At 41.2% G+C, this 18,765-nt stretch overlaps 1 protein-coding gene across 4 annotated transcripts in view; it reads right to left on the reverse strand.

Moving 5' to 3' along the window:
- Nucleotides 1–14,637, reverse strand: part of hyou1 (hypoxia up-regulated 1) — a 33,690-nt gene extending 19,053 nt beyond the window's left edge. The window contains exons 1-15 of one of the 4 annotated variants that reach the window (XM_004084519.4): nucleotides 14,409–14,624; nucleotides 14,170–14,237; nucleotides 13,678–13,753; nucleotides 13,398–13,491; nucleotides 13,225–13,303; nucleotides 12,928–13,082; nucleotides 12,350–12,426; nucleotides 12,066–12,247; nucleotides 11,177–11,292; nucleotides 9,807–9,993; nucleotides 9,295–9,429; nucleotides 3,194–3,276; nucleotides 2,978–3,110; nucleotides 2,566–2,750; nucleotides 1,697–1,835 (exon numbers count right to left, since the gene is read on the reverse strand). In XM_004084519.4, coding sequence (XP_004084567.1) covers nucleotides 1,697–1,835; nucleotides 2,566–2,750; nucleotides 2,978–3,110; nucleotides 3,194–3,276; nucleotides 9,295–9,429; nucleotides 9,807–9,993; nucleotides 11,177–11,292; nucleotides 12,066–12,247; nucleotides 12,350–12,426; nucleotides 12,928–13,082; nucleotides 13,225–13,303; nucleotides 13,398–13,491; nucleotides 13,678–13,747 — 1,635 coding nt within the window. In that variant the 5' untranslated portion in view covers nucleotides 13,748–13,753; nucleotides 14,170–14,237; nucleotides 14,409–14,624. Of the gene's footprint in view, nucleotides 1–1,696; nucleotides 1,836–2,565; nucleotides 2,751–2,977; nucleotides 3,111–3,193; nucleotides 3,277–9,294; nucleotides 9,430–9,806; nucleotides 9,994–11,176; nucleotides 11,293–12,065; nucleotides 12,248–12,349; nucleotides 12,427–12,927; nucleotides 13,083–13,224; nucleotides 13,304–13,397; nucleotides 13,492–13,677; nucleotides 13,754–14,169; nucleotides 14,238–14,333 lie in introns of all 4 variants that reach the window. The other 3 variants (XM_011492775.3, XM_020699924.2, XM_011492776.3) reach the window with 3 other exon arrangements.
- Between the last annotated feature and the right edge of the window lie 4,128 nt (nucleotides 14,638–18,765).

The following is an 18,765-nucleotide window of genomic DNA, read 5'->3' on the forward strand; positions in this document are numbered from 1 at the left end:
CACAAGAATGAAAACATGGAGCCGCAAAAGTCTTTGGAAAAGCCGGTGTTTCCAGTGGATGGCATCATTTTACTGAAATGTTTTTTTAGCCCCATCTCATTTAATGGGTTTCAAAGAGAACTACTTACTGAGACACCACAAAACTACCAAATGTGTTGTAATTAACTAGCAGTTATTCTGCCTCTTACTCTCTTACTCTCTTACCTCTTACTAAGAGCGCGCTCCAGGCCGTCTGTCTGCGCGCGCACACACACGCAGACTTTTAACCGAACAGGATTTGTGAAAATATAGTTAATAATTAAGTTGCAAATTACACAAAAGAGGAATGCATGAAAAGATGAGGCTGGAGGAGGGACATGAATCTCTTTAATAATATCAATAAAAATACGTATTTTTTTCCTGCGGGACGGGAGACGATACAAAATCAATGCATCTCTATTACTGTGCGGGACTAAATTCAATGAGTTTTGCGGGTGCGGGCGGGAGTGGACATACATATTGCGGGTGCGGGCGGGAGTGTAACGCATACGTTGCGGGAGCGGGCGGGATTGGTCAGAAATTCAGCGGGCGCGGGCGGAAAATAGTCCCGCGCAGGGCTCTACTTTGGGGCAAAAGCTGGGTGTTTATTCTGGGATGTCTTGCCACATTTGAGACTTTGTTTGCTAATTCCTCATTACATATGAATTATTTTGATAAAGTCGTTAAAAACAACCAAGTGAAGAAAAAGGAAGTTTTCTTCAGGAACTTGAATTTTCTTAAAGTTCTTCACCTGGGTCGGAACATTGTTGGGATGACACGCCGGTGGGGGCCGTGGCGGTGACGCAGGTCAATCACATAGAACTTTACTTTAACCTTAAATACTCAGCTCGTTAGTTTTTTTGTTTGTTTTTTTAAAATTATTTTCATGAAACTTTCCCGTTTACTGCCTGCTCCAGGGATGAGCAGCTCGCCTGGTTCCGACCCGCTCACAAAAATACAACAGCTGGTTGACAGACGACCCGAAGAGGTTCTGCATGATGAGGCTTTAATTCACTCCTCATTCAACATGCCCCGCCTTTTTAGAAGAACTTTCCATCCCACAGCCAAACATCCCAGCGAGCAAAACGACTATTATCTCATATACCGTAATTTCCGGGCTATAGAGCGCACCCGATTACAAGCCGCACCCACCCAATTTAAGGAGGATTAACCACTTATAACATACACAAGCCGCAATTGTATACAAGCTGCATGTTATGGCGGTATAATTGGTACATCACTGATTACCTTTGCCCAAATACTGAGAGACCACGGTAGACTCAGAGAGGGAGGAGTAACCAGTGGTTTAGCCCATTTATTTGAACACACCCACATCTGCCAAACAGCATGGCGCTGACTTCAGCTAACAGCTCCCTCAGTTATGGTGTGAAACTTCACACCCAGATTACCCACTTCCCATGAGTCTTGAGGGTTTGTCTAAATGAGTATTTTGTTGCATGTAAAGGTCAAATATTTCACTAGGCTTCACTCTGATCATCGTAGCGCTGTGCTTGGCTGAGGTTTGCACACTGCAGCAACCCACTGCTGCTCAGAGAATGCCTCTAAAGGTGGTCTTCAAGTTTTTAAAAGCAGGGTGAGACTACATTGAGACCTCCTTTGTATGTGCATGGAAGTTAAAAAAGGTAAAGCAGAGAGTAAATAAATCAATAAATCTCACCCGATCAAGAAGGAGGACACCACTTTCATCCATATTGAAATGAGCCTTTATTCCTTTTGACTCTGCATCGGCATGTTTTTGGAAGCTGCTTCCCACTCCAGAAAGCTTGACTGTGCTCAAGTTCACAGAGCCAAAAACACTGCAGCAAAAACAAGCAGTGAATACAGCTTACAGGGCCCTTTACCATGCAAAATGTACTTTTAAGTGTCTTCTAATGGTCATTCCTCACTATAAACTCTGTGAATGGATTTTGATCCATTCACAGATCCATTCACAGATTTCTGAGCAATCCTCTAAAAACCTGCTCTGAGCACCAGCCCCTTCCAATCCACAAAAACGAGTGGGTTCTCATTTTGTGACAGAAAAGTAGGGAACAGGCCCTTGCAGCAAGAGTGTTACACCTGCTGGCGGTGATCGGCAAAACGCTTCATTTTATATTCACAATATAGACCTCAATCTTTGCAAAAGTTTGGATGTCGTTTGTTATGTGGGAGAAACCCAGACCAGCTGCCAAGGCTGGCTCTAGGTTGACTCCATTAAATGGGCGGTGCCTACAAGGAAAATGAACTGCAAAAAAGACTAATATTTCATCAAGTGTGCCAAAGGTAATATATTATAATTTATATGGATATAGTTTACTCTGAAAGGCTTAAGAATAGCATGATTTAGGCCCTTTAAAGATAGATGGATTCTTCTACAGTGACATTCTAATTTTAATATAACAGGAAAACCTTGAAAGTTTAAATGGTAATACTTTCACTGAATACCCTCCATTTTTTCCAACATTATCTACAATTTCTTTATGAGGGTTCATAAACCTACTTTACAAGATAAATTCTTAACCAGTTAGAAGTGAAATGCGCAGTTACCTGAGTTCATTTGGAGTCAAAAAGCTCATGTCTCCATAGTTGATGTTAAATGCAAAGTCACTTTGGTAACGATTGAACGTTATGACTTTCCGCTGTGGGTAGGGCGCCATCCTCTGGAACAGAATCCGTTTGTTTTGCTTCAGGGTTTTAATCCCTTCCTCCTCCACCTCACGAGTGAATTCCACCTACCAGAATAAAAGAAAAGCCCTTCTGCTAAATTTAACCAAGTAAAGATGATGGGGAGCCATCTCCTTTTATAAATAAATCTTGGACACGCCAAATGGTGCAAACATCAGCACCTACAGGTCAGCATTATAGGGTAATGCCACAAGAGTAACAACAACTGTTTTGATTAAATGCACATCTCTTCCTTGAAGACTGAAGTAATGTCAGGTGCCAGCGGTGCACAAACCTGAATAGGAAAAAGAGCAGCATCCCGAATTAAAAATGGTTTAACTTTAAAAGCCTTGCTGAGTACGGCTGCTTGGTACACAGCTCCCATTGCTGCTGCCTCATCCGCGTTGATGTTTTTCCCCAACTCTTCTCTGTATTCAAAGACACAAACCACAAACAATGTAGTTCATCAAATCTTTTAAAAGACTTGGCCAACTCTTTGATTTTCACTTACTTTTCTGTAGCTTTCAGCAGAACCTCCTGAACTTTGGGGACACGAGTAGAACCGCCCACCAAAATTACCAGCTCAATATCATCCTGTTGGTAGACAAAAAAACGTCTTACACACAAAATCATTAACATATAGGCAAAAAGACCATGGGTATGCCCACTCATCTATCCAAGTTTAATGTAAATTCCTGCTTTGTGAATGAATAGCACGAACAGACCCTCATCATGGAGGAGGAAGGAAGAAGACTTCCATGGGTTTCAGTGCGTGCCATGCAGAGGCGCGCGTGCCTATATGTTACTGCTGCTCTCAGTGACATTTACCGGTATGTTTTTTTTTTCTTAACCAGCCCCGTTAGTGCTGTTACTACCATATTGCTGCCGTGTCACAGGCACTGTTTAGAATAGAGCTGTGACGGTGTGGGATTTTTGATCACCGCTGTAATGAAGCAGCAGGAGTTTCCATACCCTAATATAATGGGTGCGCTCTATAGTCCGGAAATTACAGTAATCATATCATGATTTATGCTTTTATTTACAGTTTAGTTATCATTTATTACATCAAACCATTTTTTCACTATTTGCCGCTCTGCTTGGATCACCCCTTTCATATGTTCTGAATTATCGCATTCATGAAAAAGTGTTGTCGTCAGCAAAATAAGTAGATGGAAGTTATAAGAAGTGATAAGTGATCAAGCACATTGATAAATATAAAAGACCATAAGCCCCCACGAGAGACCCGACCCCATGCGGAAAGTGCAGCAGAGAGCAAGGCAGGGGATAATCCCTCTCGCCCAAGAGAAACGAAGTCCCTGACGACCGTGGTAAACATGGCTCCCCTGTTGTTGGGTATTTTAAAGAGGCCAAGCACATGGAGGCAAAGACCAGAACCAGCACCTCAAGGACACGAACACGTCCAGGCTAGAAAGTAATGTTGAGCTCATGGTCTAGCCTGAGATCTCAGGAATTCCCACTCCTCACAAGAAGAGAGGACCGCCAGGGCCAGGATGCCAATACCTAAGGCACAGAACCACCGTCGCCGAGGGCCTGGTTACCCCCCACAGGGTATGGGGTAGGGATAGAGAATCACAGGCCACTAATTTTAACACTCTAGGTCAGTGGTCCCCTACCGCCAGACTGGGACAGTTGATACTGAGCCACAGAGAAAAAAAGAAACCTAGAATTAACTACCGTATTTTCCGGACTATAAGTCGCCCTTTTTTTTTATAGTTTGGCAAGGGGTGCGACTTATACTCTGCAGCGACTCATATTAGAACTAAATTGAAATAACCCTCCTGTTATGTTCATATGTGAGGAACAGAGATGATGTTCCTGGGTCAATTTGATGTATGAGGTATGTTAAGTGTTAAGAGTATGTTAAATGACTCAGAGAATCAGCAAACATTTTTTTACAGTAAGATCTTGAAGGCTAACAACATAATATTCTATTTTCCAATGATTTCATAGATTCAGAAATGCAATAAAAATGACTACATTCTACAAATACAGGATGAAAACAGAGTATTAGTTGGACAATGATGCTCCATGAAAGGAATAAATAAATAAATATGTAAGAGAAAGAATTACTGTGAAATTATGAGATAAACAGTCTGCTATGATTGTGTCATATGAGGTTGTGGAACTTATTAGTTTTTGGTCTCAGATTACAGGTAATGTGATTCTGAAATAAAATTTTATTTTTGGAAAACCACTCCAAATTCAACTTTTCCTTGGCGCATGTCAAGTCATGCTCCTCAGTCACGGGTTGAAAAGTATGGAGTGATATTTCTGCCACTAAATTCCACAAAACTTTCTAAATTGCAAATGTAAATATTACATATTTGCTTTTCAAAAAAACTTTTTTTTTTTTTTGCTTTCAATAATGTTTTTTGCGTTTGCAAAACACACGTTTTCGCGTTCGGTGTCTAATCTCCCTTTTTTCCTATCTTTGATTTTGCTACTCTGAGCACGATTTAGCGTGATAAAACTGCCACTATTGCCACTGCCAAAAAAAGTTTTCACATGCGTTGTGTGTCATCTCACTTTTTACCTCTTTGATTTTGCTGAGTTAAGTTTCAGTTTGACATGACAAAGCTGCCATCAAACAGCTGCTGATTGGTCCAGATTAACCAATCAAATCGCCGTATTTATCTAACACGGTGTCTGCTTCCGTGGCTCAGAAACCGAACCAGCTTTTTTTACCCTCAATGTTGTCTCTTGGATGAAGACGTTTTCATTTTTTTTTATCATTTTAAAAATAATTCATACTCTTTTTTAGCATTGATTAATTTTTACTTAGATTTGTGAATTTATGGCTGAGGATCTCCTGAAACTGTTAATAAACTAAAGTTTATCTACTGACATTAAATCAACAGGCGTGTGTGTGAGATATGTGAATTAGTAAAAAGTTTGATTTTCTTTAAGATCTGTTTGTTAAAACAAAACGATAAAAGATTTAAAGAACATAATAGTTAATGCTGCACACGTGTTTGGGATTAGATGAACAGGTATAATAAGCAAAAGAATGATGGCTCAACAAAGGAACCTCAATGTATTTAGCAGAACAATCATTTTTAAATTTGATGTAAATCTGATGTTTTAGAACTTGTGAGCGTTTTGTCCAAAGTTAAAAAAAATTTGCCATAAAAAAATACTATTTCTCTTAATATTTCAACAATTATTGATTAAAATAAAACAGTAGTTCCAATACAAATCTTTAAAAGGTTTAACTTCCGGCTGGACGGAGTCGGAGCTCGGACATTTTTTTTCTGCTGCAGACATTTTAGGCTACGTTCACACTGCAGGGCTTAATGCTCAATTCCGATTTTTTAAAGGAGAAAAAAAAAAATCAGATTTTTTTTGCAAGGCCGTTCACACTTCCAATTAAATGCAAATTTTTGTGATCTCTTGTGTGACCGTGAAATGACCCAGAAGTGACACGCATGCGCAGAAAAGAAATCAACGGGGAACGACGTCACTCGTTTGTGGACGTAGCTAACGTTAGTAGTGGATGTCAACAACAGTGTTGTCAACAGCAGAGCTCTTTCTGCTTTAATACACTTATTTTCACGAAGGAGCCAGCACAATAACAATTTTCTCATTTTAAGAAGTCATAAGAGCCAGGATCGTCTGTAACCACTGTTGTGGAATGGGGATGTGAATGTGCTGGGGCCATGCGTGTGCCTGTGTGTGTGTGTGTGTAACAGAGAGGAGAGAGCGCGGGCAGCGAGGTAGGGAATTAGGGGGGCAGTGGGGGCACATTCATGTTGTGTGTCACGGAGGAAGGAGAACGGTAATAAAAGAAGGTTTCCCCCAGAATAAAGGCTATTGACTCTTTATTAACTGGAGACTCTAAGGGTCCGAACGGGGAAGTGAACCCCGGAGGAGGATCCGCCTTGGTTCCCCCGCGCTTCTGACCACGGCCGGAAAAAACACCACGCTCGACCATTTCGCTGGAGATTTTTTCAAAAACCGCCCGGTTGCAATAAGAGCCCTGGAGTTTGGCCTGAATAGAGCTGTCACCCTAAACATGAATCCAATCGGTGACCTCACTTCCCTTCCACTGACTGGTCTCAGCAGCATTGTCCGCCATGGTTGATGTTTACGTTTTCGTTCCAACCTACTTCAACGCAGAATGATGACGTTTGTAGCGTATCGATGACGTAGTGGTCGGATTCATGTGGCCTGGCCGGTCAGACGGAGGTCGCATTTCAAAAGATCGGATACGTATCGGATTCAGGACCACATACCCAAGAGGCCTGGGTCGCACTTGAAAAGATCGGATCTGTGTCGTTCAGACTGTCATGAAAAGATCAGATACAGGTCGCATAGGGGGAAATAAATAAATAAATTAAAATAAAATAAAAATCGGAATTGGGTCGTTTCAGCCTGCACTGTGAACATAGCCTTAAACACGCTGGTCACTACACTGATATAAATAAATAAATACAAAACTTTACAGCTGGTTTTACTTTAGCCGCTTTGCTGCTCCTTCTGGGTTTAATTACAGTATTTTCACGACCATAGGACACACCGGATGTTAGGGCGCGGTCTCAGTCACGGAGGATTTTTCCGTCTTTGACACATAGAAAAGGCGCACCGGGTGTTAAGGCGCGCGCACGTTAACGCCCAGTTCAGACCCTCAGCGCTTCTAGAATGGGTTAATAAAACATCCAGTCTCTGATTTTTTTAGAGGAAACATTTTTATCTTGTTACTGTTCTCCCTAACTGATCACAAACTGAATGGTCGCTCACTTGCAGCGCACCCTTCCTCCGTACAAGCGCTAAACACACAGCACACACACAGACGCTGCGTGTGCCGTCTCCTCCTTTCTTCCTTTCTATATGCTAGAAAACGGAGCTGCTTCCAGCACACACACATACAGAGACACACAGACAGACTTGCGGGTCTCCTTTCTTCATATGCGCTGGAGAAAACCTGCTCTGTTCAGCACACACACAGACACACACACACAGAACTGCGCCAGTCTGTCTCTGCATTTCTCCTTTGCGCTAGCGAAAGCAGCAGTTTAAAGCAGTGGGCCAGCTGCTTCTCTGCTCACTCCTCCTGTACTGAAATGTTTGAGGGTTATGAGGTAGAAGGAGCATAGAAGGCTTTAAAATGTAGATAGTTGCACTGCAGTTAGGTTCCACTTGGCCTTTACGTCTCTCTCCCTCCCTCACTCCATCTTCTTCTACGACCCACAACTACACAATAGGCGCACCGGCTCATAGGGCGCCCCCTGCTGGCGGAAGAAAATTTATGACTTAAGTGCGCCTTATAGTCGTGAAAATACGGGTATGAGAAAAGCAGGCTAGAATGGTTGAAAAGGGCAGAATCCCGTACGAACAGATCCGACACAAAGTCCAGAGTCCAGGTCTGCCTCCAAGCACCGTCAATATGAGACAGAGACACCTGATTGGTTTGGATCTGGACCAATCAGCAGCTGTATGTTGGCAGCTTTGTCACGTCAAACTGAAACTTAACTCAGCAAAATCAAAGAGGTAAAAAGTGAGATGACACACAACGCATGCGAAAACTTTTGCTTGTGGCTCTAGTGGCAGTTTTATCACGCCGTCGCGCTCAGAGTAGCAAAATCAAAGATAGGAAAAAAAAGCATAATTTGTCAATGCACGCAAAAACATGTTTTGCAAACACAAAAATAGTTTTTGAAAGCAAAATGAAAATAAATGAAAGCAAAATAAAAAATAATTGAAAAGCAAATATTAAAACATTTTCATTTGCAACATAGAAAGTTTTGTTTGCAACGTGGTGGCAGAAATATCACTCCATAGAAAACACATCCAGTTCCCAAATCAAAGAGATTGCCTCTGACCGCCAAATTAAAAACTCAAGCTAGCAAAGTTAATTAAAAACTAACTTGTTTGGAAAGTTTCTTTTGGCAGAAAAAAAGCCAGTGAAGAGACAGAAAAGAACCTTCAACTTCACAGAAAAAAGGCTGTTTGACAAAATCCAGGAGACTACTCAAAATATGGGTTTAGTGCGACAGGTATGGCAAACACTAAGCCCACTCTGCATATAAATCAGCAACCAGTGGTCCATTGTTACACAGGTGTTGCGAATAAAATTGTTTGAATGGTGGATTCCCGTTTTGCCGTTCTTATTTTGGTCAGGGGTGTGACTTATCCTCAAAGTCAACTTGTAATAAAAAACCCATTAAAAACTCATTTGTTATTTTCCCACCAAGAACCGCTTGCCCTGAAGTGGTTGTTTCGTGCTAACAACCACTAGAGGGCACAATAGGCGTTTGTATCAGTGATTTTGGCACTCTGTCATTCAGTTTATGTATAAGAAACTAAAAATGTTAATTGGCATTTATTGAGAGAAAAGAAATGTCTGGCTTAAAACCATCCCTCAATTGTGTTCAAATTGACAAATCTGGCCCTGCTTGAAAAAACCTGTGACAAATCTGGGTTACACAGTCACATATAAAACGTGTGTGAAACACCACTGTACAATATGCAATGTTGTAAAAAGACTGACAAACGATTCTTCTTTACTATATAGCCACATAGGATCTTCTAGCTTACTTGGCCTTTGTGAAACCATGAACTGGTTGGCAGTAATCGGGGTTGAAAAGTACTCACCAGCTTCAAGTCTGCAGTTTCCAGAGCATCGTGTAGAGGGCGAGGAACTCTTTCAAAGAGATCTGAACAAAGCTCTTCAAACTCAGCTCTGGTTACCTTAGATTTGAAGTCTATGTCATCCATCAAACCTTCCACCTGCAGAATAAGGGTGTGGGGGGGGGGGGGGTCAGCAAACCATTAATATTCTTGTATCAAAGTCTCTTAAGAATGACAGAAGACATTATTAGGTCAAATATTTGTCAAATCTGCAGGAAGGTGCAGTAAGTTAAGTATAGAAAAATGAGATCGCCATGAAATTTGTGGCAACAACATTTGAGAACCACTATTCAGGTTTATTAAAAAACCTATCAAAAAAGACAAAAGTACCAATGAAATTTGGGGATTTTTTAATGACATTTAATCCTGTTCTTGCAGACCGTTTTTAAATACTTGGTTATGTTAGTGAATAATCTCATTAAATGTGTTGCAGATTCTAGATAACTGATCAAAATGAGGCAAAGGGATCAGCTTACCTGGGCCATAAACTCCATATTTGCACTCAAAACGGTTTTAAGCCTCTGGGCTTCTTTTAATAGTTTAGCCATAGCTCGATGGTTTTCTCGCACATCTTTCTTGCTCTTCTTTTGCTCATTAAAAAGTTTTGCCAAATGATCTCGAAGTCGAAGATCCATCTCAAAGCCCCCCAACCCTCGATCAAACCTACAACCATAACACAAGCAGCAGTTTAAACACAAGCACAATTGTTCAATGAAGCACACTGGGTTATAAGGTGACAGTTCTTTTTATTAAACTTGAGGGATTTTAAGTGTGCCCATATACACTATGGCTAAATAAAGACTGAGGGATAACCATGAGTCCTTTTGTTTGATTTAGCCCACAATTTTACTCAGTAAAAAGCTGTGTTGCAATCCTGTAATTTTCTTGCACTAAAAGTACACAAAAGTATTTGTTAAAAGGAGCAAGAACTATATTTAAAGAACCCGAGTATTTGGACCCACTGCACCATACTCTAAAAACTTACTGAAACTGAACTACCTACATTAAAACCTACAGATGTTCAAGGAAAAGTTCAAACTGTTTGAATCAGGTCATTTTAAAAACATTTAAAAAGAGGCAAAACTGCCCTCAGTTTCTATATGCTGCATCATTGAAACAAATGTCTTTGAATGAAAGTATAGATTAATGCTTTTTGGCGGGCATTGTAGAAATAGTTTTTGAGAATCAAACTCTCGCCCCGCTGGCTCTCCCCTCTCTTTCACCCCTCACGAGGGAGATGCGGGGCAGGAACGCTTCGTACCCCCCGACGCTCACTCGGTCCACTGGCATCCGAGTGAGCAGAGGAGGTGGATTAATAACTTCGTGTCTGAGGGGAGGAGGAGGCTTGTTCGGTGTGCATGTTTTTTTTTTTTTTTTTTGTTATGTGTGGGAGAATTCAGACTGCGAACCGTCCCGCCGCTCGGGGTTAGCGGCTCCAGGACTCAGGAGAGCCGCCAGCTCACGCAGCGAGTTTGGGGAAGCAGAAATAAATGTCGCTCAGTCCTTTTTAACACTACTGCGCATGCCCAGATGATTCATTCCGACCGAAAGTGTGAGCCATGGGAGCGTTTGTTCTAATAGGAAAAAGGTTTTCTGATCCCATGTGCACGGGTGAATTTTAACCCGACCATTGATCCGATCAAGATATTCTGCCCATGTAACCGCGGCTACTGAAGATCATCTACTTTATCTTTTCTTTACATATATCCCACTTTAAACACCATTGGACATGATGCAAACCTTTACACCACACACATTTTTACCATCTAATAACCTAGAGGAATTTTTCAACAAACAATGTTTTTATGCTTTAGAGGGGAAACATTTTCTTAATCAACAAACTCACCCAACACCTCGGATCTGTAGCTGTGGCTGCGTCCCAAACTCCTTTGTTTTGACCATCTGATAAGTGACTACTGTGGCCGTGGTGCTGCTGGCCCCCATATCATAAAAGATGACATTCTGAAACAGATCATTTTAGACTGTTAACATTTGGTAGATTAGCGTTTTTCCCCAAGCCTGGTCCTGGGGGCACGGTGTCCTGCATGCTTTCCATGTTGCCCTGCTCGTCCACATCTGATTCAGCTCACCAGAAGCTTGACAAAAGCAGTCAAAGGCAGATGTGGTTGAGCAAGGTAGAATTGAACAAATGCGGGACAGTGTCCCCTGAGGACCAGGGTTGGGAAGCACTAATAGATGGGCCCCCCTGTCTGAAGTTGTATTAATAATAAGCCTCTGAAAATGTATAAAATGGGAAATAGAGATAAAAAATACAATCAAATACAGATAAACACTATTAGCCAAACAAATATGTTCAACAATGAAATTGGGGGAAAAAAGAAGAAAGTATGTTCTGGAAATACAGGTAGGAAAACATAAGACATGCCAGACCAATCTGTTAAAACATACAGCCAAAGTACATCTTAAAAGACCCTAAATCTTTCAATTTGTAGTAAAAGCGTTCTGAGTGATCTTAATTACGATTTTACAATTTTTAGGCAAACATTTTTTTAAACTATCGATTTCTAGGACATAATTTCTGCAGAGTGGCAGGAGTTTATTATTGCAATTGAATATTGTTATTTTTTTACAAGTAATTTGAATATATTTATTGAAATTATATTCACCCCTTATTTAGACCTCAAACTGACCACTTATCGAGTGATCTGTAGCTAGTAAATGTTGATTCACAGAGACATTTTTATCATTTTTGTTTGAAATTTTAGAAAGGTTACCTTAACTGTGCTGTCCAAATCTTTTCTCCTGAAAACCCCGTAGTTCAAGGCTACAGCTGTGTTGTCATTGATAAGTTGAAGGACCTTCAGGCCTGCCATTTCAGCCGCATGCAGAACAGCTCTGCGTTCTGCCTGATTGAAGAAAGCTGGGACGGTGATCACTGCATCCTTAATTTGCTGTTCTGTATATTTTGAGATTAATTAGGAAAATGAAAAAAACAAACATCCACATTGTATCCACACAGACTGTAAAATAATGTTTCTTCCTTCTGTTCCAAACTGACCTGCGAAGTCCTGAGCAAGGCCCCGTGAATAATTGAGCACCATTCCGAGTAGCTCCTCAGGAGTAAACCATTTTGCTCTGTCAAATCAATCCATTCAAAATGTAGAAGTTATCACAAACATATTTTATGAATCCCTTGAGAGTGATTATTAGTATTAGAAACTAATGCACCATTTTTGTTCAACATCTGCATGGATGAAAACATCTGTCCATTTCTTAAAAGTTATTAAGGATATCATCATCCAATCAGCGATGTCCCCCAGTAAATCCCTCTTCTGGTTTCTCATCGTTTACTTCATTTTGATTTCTGGAAATTTGTTTTGTTTTCCGAAATGTTTCAGAGTTTTGTATTTCCTAAGATGAAATTCTTGTTTGTCTTTAAAATGCTTTTGTGTCCAGTGATTAGTTTATGTGATTTGCCCTTCAGGGCCACTCTTATATGGCCCTGGGTCATAATTTGCCCCCCCGGTTAACTCAAACTCAAAATGCTAAGTAAGCGATCCAAAGATTGTTTTTGAATGGAATGAACACACAATAAAAGACAACAATTTGAGTTCAGGAAAACATAAAGAGACTTACTCTGAACTTTCAAAGAGCACGGTGCCTCTTACTGGGTCTTCCAGCAGCTGGTGCTCAGGAAAGCGTTTCTGGTAGAGCGCCACATTAAGGTTGCTGTGCTTTTTACCCAGCAAGCTTTGAAGATGTCTATAAACTGTTTTGGGGTTCTTCACTGACTGAAATATTTAACACAATGTATTGGGTGCATAAGAAGCTTGCAGGAATATGATGCATTGGACATTCAAATTAAAACGTTCATTGAAATCAACAGAGCAAGATGTGGACCAAGACATGAACAAAAAGATCTTCAGGTCATACCATGCCCAAAGCACTGTCACCAAAAAGTCTCTCATTTTCCTTCAGGCACACAGCAGTAGGGGTTTTCCTCCTCGACTCCCTTAAATAAATAAAATAAAACAAAGGAAAATGATGCCATGATTTAGACCAGAGTACACCAGACCTGCTTGAGTAAAATAAACCCTCACACTTACTTATTAAGAACTATTTCCATAGGCACACCAGGTTTGACAATTGCAACTTTTATCCACTCACTGCCCAAGTCGACTGACATGACCGCCACAGACACTATGAAAACATGACACAGGCAATGACAGGGCTGGGAGAGAACAGTGGAATATCTGCAGCTCAATTTATGATGTAGAAATAAAACCAGCAGATTGGTTTGTCCTAATGCAAGCCAATAAGAACATGTGCCATCCCCAATCAGAGCTTTGGGTGGTTATTGTAGTTCTAACATTTGCCTGTCCTTACCTGAGTATGACGGCAGGGATGCCAGAAAGAGGCAGGAGAGAGCAACCACAGCCAGACTCCCAGCTGCCATGATGAGCTGGAGACAAAATGGTCAAAACATCAACAAGCATGAAACAACCAACCAGATTTACAGATGCTGCTCTATTTTCCCCTTAAACACACTTCAGAGCTTTCATCTGGAGATGTCACTACAGTGCCTTGATGCTGGTCTGTCACAGATCATCATCATGACCTGATAATAAATCACTGGAAGATCTTAACAGATTTGTCCAATTAATGTTTACTCGAAGCTGAAAGCTGTCATGGAGCATGTTTGTACAAAGCTGAGCCGTTCCGAGCCGAGACATCACACATGCTGTACTGTGGCCTCAAACGTTAAATTCATTCTGCACAGAAAGTCTACAGGTTTTTGAGGGGTGGGCGCGTGCTTGCAGACTTCCGGGATGGCCGATGACGCGAAGGGGACGGGAAGGTTCGCAGCACGAGGCTCACCTTTCTGTATCGGAACCACACGTTGTTCTTCTTTCAATGAGTCGACTTCTCGCTTTTAGAAATCCAAACTGACGGAACACAAACATACAGAACTTTACCCGCTGAACAACATGTTTCCTTCTGAAAGGCACTACAGTCACTCCGAAATAAACGACGATAGATACCGAAGTTGATAAACTGTTTCTCCTGACGGAACCCGTTAGCTCGAGCTTCTCAAAAACGGATGTGTCCAAACTCACCTTTCTGTGACCGGAGCAAGTCAAACGGGAAAGGAACGTCTGGAGGCTGTAGGCGTCGCGCCAAAGGCTTTTTTTCCGGGTCCACCAGGATTCCGAGCTCCTCCAGCGTCACAGTCGGTGGTTTTGGTTGTCCTTATTGCCGGCCCGCTCTCAGCATGCAGGCCAGGAACGCGGCGTCATCTCATTGGTCCTACACACGCGCAGAGCCGGGAGACCTGCTGTCAAGTCACCTTCCGGATAGTTCAGCTTCCGGTCTGAACAGTCGAGTTTACAAGACCAGTCCCAAATCTGGGTTTTACTATTCACATAAAAGGACAAAACGGCATGACAAATGTTCAGCCAGTGTGTAAAATAATGTTTGCAGTTAGTTTGTTGTGTGTTTATTACAAAAACACAACTATCTGGCCTGACAAGAAATACGTCATGCTTTTGTAGTGAAAGGTACAGATGACGACTTCCGTCAGATACATTCTGTTGCTTTGATTGAGGAATCATGGACCCACCCATTCTGTTCCACGCACCGCCACGTAATTGGTCCACGCCAGTAAACGTTCTGTCTTTAAATCCAATTGAAGCACGTGCTCAGATTGGGCCAAACGCTCAGTCATGTCAAGAAATGCCACAGAGCCTGGTTTCTGTGCATGTTGTTTGTTTACTCAGAAGCCTTCAGGGGGATATTTTCCAGAAAGCAGGTTATGCTAGTTACCACTGTAAGTTTGAGGCCCAGGAAGCGGATAACCTCAGCTTTCAGCTCCAAAAATGGAAGTATGTTTCAGAGTATGTCAAGTTGCCATAGCAACTCATGCTCTGAACATAACCTGGTCTGGAGCAGGTTTAGTTGAAGGTTAGTTTGTTTTCAGAGAGGTGAAGCATAGACACAAATACCCCAGCCAAGGGGGAGAAAACACTTGTAAACCGTCTAAAATGTGAAAGTGATAAATAGAAAAGTTAAAATATAAAAACAGCTAAAATATAAAAAATTTAAATAAGTTGATGCATAAAAAGTCTAAAACACCTGAAATGTAAAAATAATAAGGTAAGATGTTAAGAAAATAATAACAATAATAATAATAAAAAAACCACATTAAACAAAAATGTAGTAAAATATCATAAAATATAACAGTAAAAATTTTAGATCCCCCATAGGAGATCTAATTAAAAGCTGAATTAAATAGATAGGTCTTTAATTTCTTTTTAAAAACCTGGACAGTAGATGAGGCCCTCACATCCTCAGGTAGGCTGTTCCACAGAGGAGGTCCGTAGTATCTAAATAAGGCCTCGCCGTGGTTCTTTGTCCTGACCTTAGGGACCTTTAGCAGGCCCGCGCCTGAGGATCTAAGGGCTCTAGGTGGTTCATAAGTTAAAAGGAAATCTGATATAAAAGAAGAACCACTACCACAAACTCTCTTGTAAACTATTTAAATAATCTTAAAATCAATCATCCTGAAGCTGACAGGGAGCCAGTGCAGTTATTCCAAGATTGGTGTAATGTGCTCCCTCTTCCTGGTTCTCGTTAAAAGGCGTGCAGCAGAGTTCTGGACTAGCTGCAGGCCATTAAGAGTGGTTTTCTTTACCCCAGAAAGGAGGGCATTACAGTAATCTAATCTTGATGTAATAAAAGCATGAATTAAGATTTCAGCACTGGCTCTAGAGAGAAAGGGTCTCACTCAGGCGATATTCCTCACATAAAAGTTAAGATACAGTATTTTCCCTGCTGGCGGAAGAAAATTTATGACTTTTAAGTGCGCCTTATAGTCGTGAAAATATGGTAAATAGTTTTTTGGGAGTTCAGTCAACTAAAAAAATTACACATCAGTTATCAGACAGTTATTTTGCTTTCATTCAAATTAATTAAATTAAGTAGGTGTAACTTTGGTGCTGCTGTTAGATCCGCACCGCAAGGAATTGTGGGAAACCATTCCCTTTGCATATCTGGACGGATTTGTGTACAAGTGTAGGTTTTGTCTAATTATGTTTAGTTGTTGCTGTTTTACTGTGTTTTGCTGAGTTATTTTACCCTGTTGTATTTAATTCTTTCTGCACCATGAGTGAGAGGGAGGGAGAGGATAATGACGTTATTTAGCACCCCTAGTGCAACAGTGTCTGTGGATAAAAACTGCAGTTACTGTGAGTCATGATAATTAAATGCATATTATTCATCCACACTGAATCATTTATCTTAATGTTATAAAAATGAGAAAATCTGCAGCCTACAAGAGTTCAAGTAGTACAATAAATTAATATGGAAAACATTTAACTGAATTGGAGTAATATGACATTTAGTTAGATCTTCCACTTTCGGCTTCTCCCATCAGGGGTCGCCACAGCGAACAAGTCGCATGGTAAATTTGGCAATGTTTTACGCCGGATGCCCTTCCTGACGCAACCTTCTCAAACCGGGCTTGGAACCGGCAGAGGTAAAGAAGGGAACAGGGAGCAGCCCGGAGTCGAACCCTGGTTTCACGGGCGGAAGGCGCCGCAAACCAGCACAAGCTAAACTGGCTCGATATGACATTTAGTTAGATAAATATGTAAATTTGAGTTGTAAAACCACTTATTAAGTTGGATAGACAAAAGAAATTAGGTTGAATAAATTTAACTCAACTACTTGTTACCAATTGAAGTAATTCATTTAAGTTGGATAAGTTATATATATATATATATATATATATATATATATACACATATTTATATATATACATATATATATGCATCACAGTGAAAATGGAAATGAGATAGAAACTTCTGCGTTTACTTTGTTATTTCTCTCCAAGCAGAAACTCTTTCTTTTGCTGATGATGCAGCCATATTACTTTTTTGATGGACGTATAATCTTCATGCGCCATTAAAATCTCAGACTCCGTCTCACTGAAGTATAGCGCTCTCTTTTTTTTCTCCATGCGTTTCCATGTTGACTCGGGATATCAGCGATCCATTGAGAATGTCTTCATGTACTTGCCGTGCACGCGTATTAACCCAGGGTTACTAAGTCGAGCGTAAGTACGCTAACTCATATCCGGTCTTTTGGAACGGACATACCCAGAGTAAGCAAGTTCAGGCGGATTTCAGCCTTCTGGAATGCCTTCTGGAATACCCCCCCTGGTCATGTGTTTGAATGCTTACCCTTTTAAGAAGATGTTTGTTTTTCCCTCACAAATTACAATGTATTTTTGTTTCATTTTAGGAACGATATGCCATGATCCCAAACTGTTCAATGAACAATAAAACCCATGATCTCAAACATTTGGGGACAATTTATTTTCACAATGGAGGCAGCACAATAACAATTTTCTCATTTTAAGAAGGCATTGGATCCAGAATATACCCACTGTTGTGGAATGGGGATGTGTATGTGCTGCCGCCGCGCGTGTGTGTGTGTAAGGGAGAGGAGAAGAGCAGGTGCAGCGGTAGAGAATGAGGGGGGCAGTGTGGGCGCACATTCATGTTGTGTGTTAGGGAGGAAAGAGAACGGTAATAAAAGGAAGTTTCCCCCAGAATAAATGCTATGGACTCTTTATTAACCCGCTCTGGAGAATTCTGGAGAATCTGAGGGTCAGAACGGGGACGTGAACCCCGGAGGAGGATCCGCCTTTGGTCCTCCGTGCTTCTGACCACGGTCTGAAAGCGAAAAAAAGAAAGTCATCCCTAATAGGTTCAACACCACGCTCTGCCATTTAGCTGGAATTTTTTTCAAAAACTGCCCGGTTTCAATAAGAGTCCTGGAGTTTGGCCTGAATAGAGCTGTCACCCCAAATATGAATCCAATCGGTGACCTCGCTTCCCGTCCACTGACTGGTCTCAGCAGCATTGTCCGCCATGGGTGATGTTTATGTTCTCGTTCCCGCCTACTTAAACGCAGAATTATGACTTTTGTAGCGCATCGAAGACGTACGGGTCGGATACATGTTCAGATGGAGGTCGCATTTTAAAACATCGGATACGAATCGGATTCAGGACCACATACCCTAGTGGCCTGAGTCGCATTTAAAAAAGATCAGATCTGCATCGTTCAGACTGTCATGTAAAGATCAGATACAGGTCGCATAGGGGCAAAAAAATCGGAATTGGGTAGTTTCAGCCTGCAGTGTGAACGTAGCCTAACTCCCATCCCGGCATACAGTTTTCACTGTGGAATTGGAAAGACCAAATAAACCCGTTAAGAGAACCATTTGTGTCTGCGAATGCCTGGTGTGGAGTCACAATAATCATTTATTGTTGGGTACATAAACCATTTTTCTCAGTCTTTCAAAAAATGTTCTTCCTTCAGTTTTAGTTTGTAGGTAAATTTCTCCATTGTTTGGATTTCTTCCACAATATACATCCATTGTTTGTGTGTTGGTGCTTCAGCCTACAGCTA

The sequence above is a fragment of the Oryzias latipes genome, chromosome 14, assembly GCF_002234675.1.
Source record: "Oryzias latipes chromosome 14, ASM223467v1".
NCBI classification, from domain to species: domain Eukaryota; kingdom Metazoa; phylum Chordata; class Actinopteri; order Beloniformes; family Adrianichthyidae; genus Oryzias; species Oryzias latipes.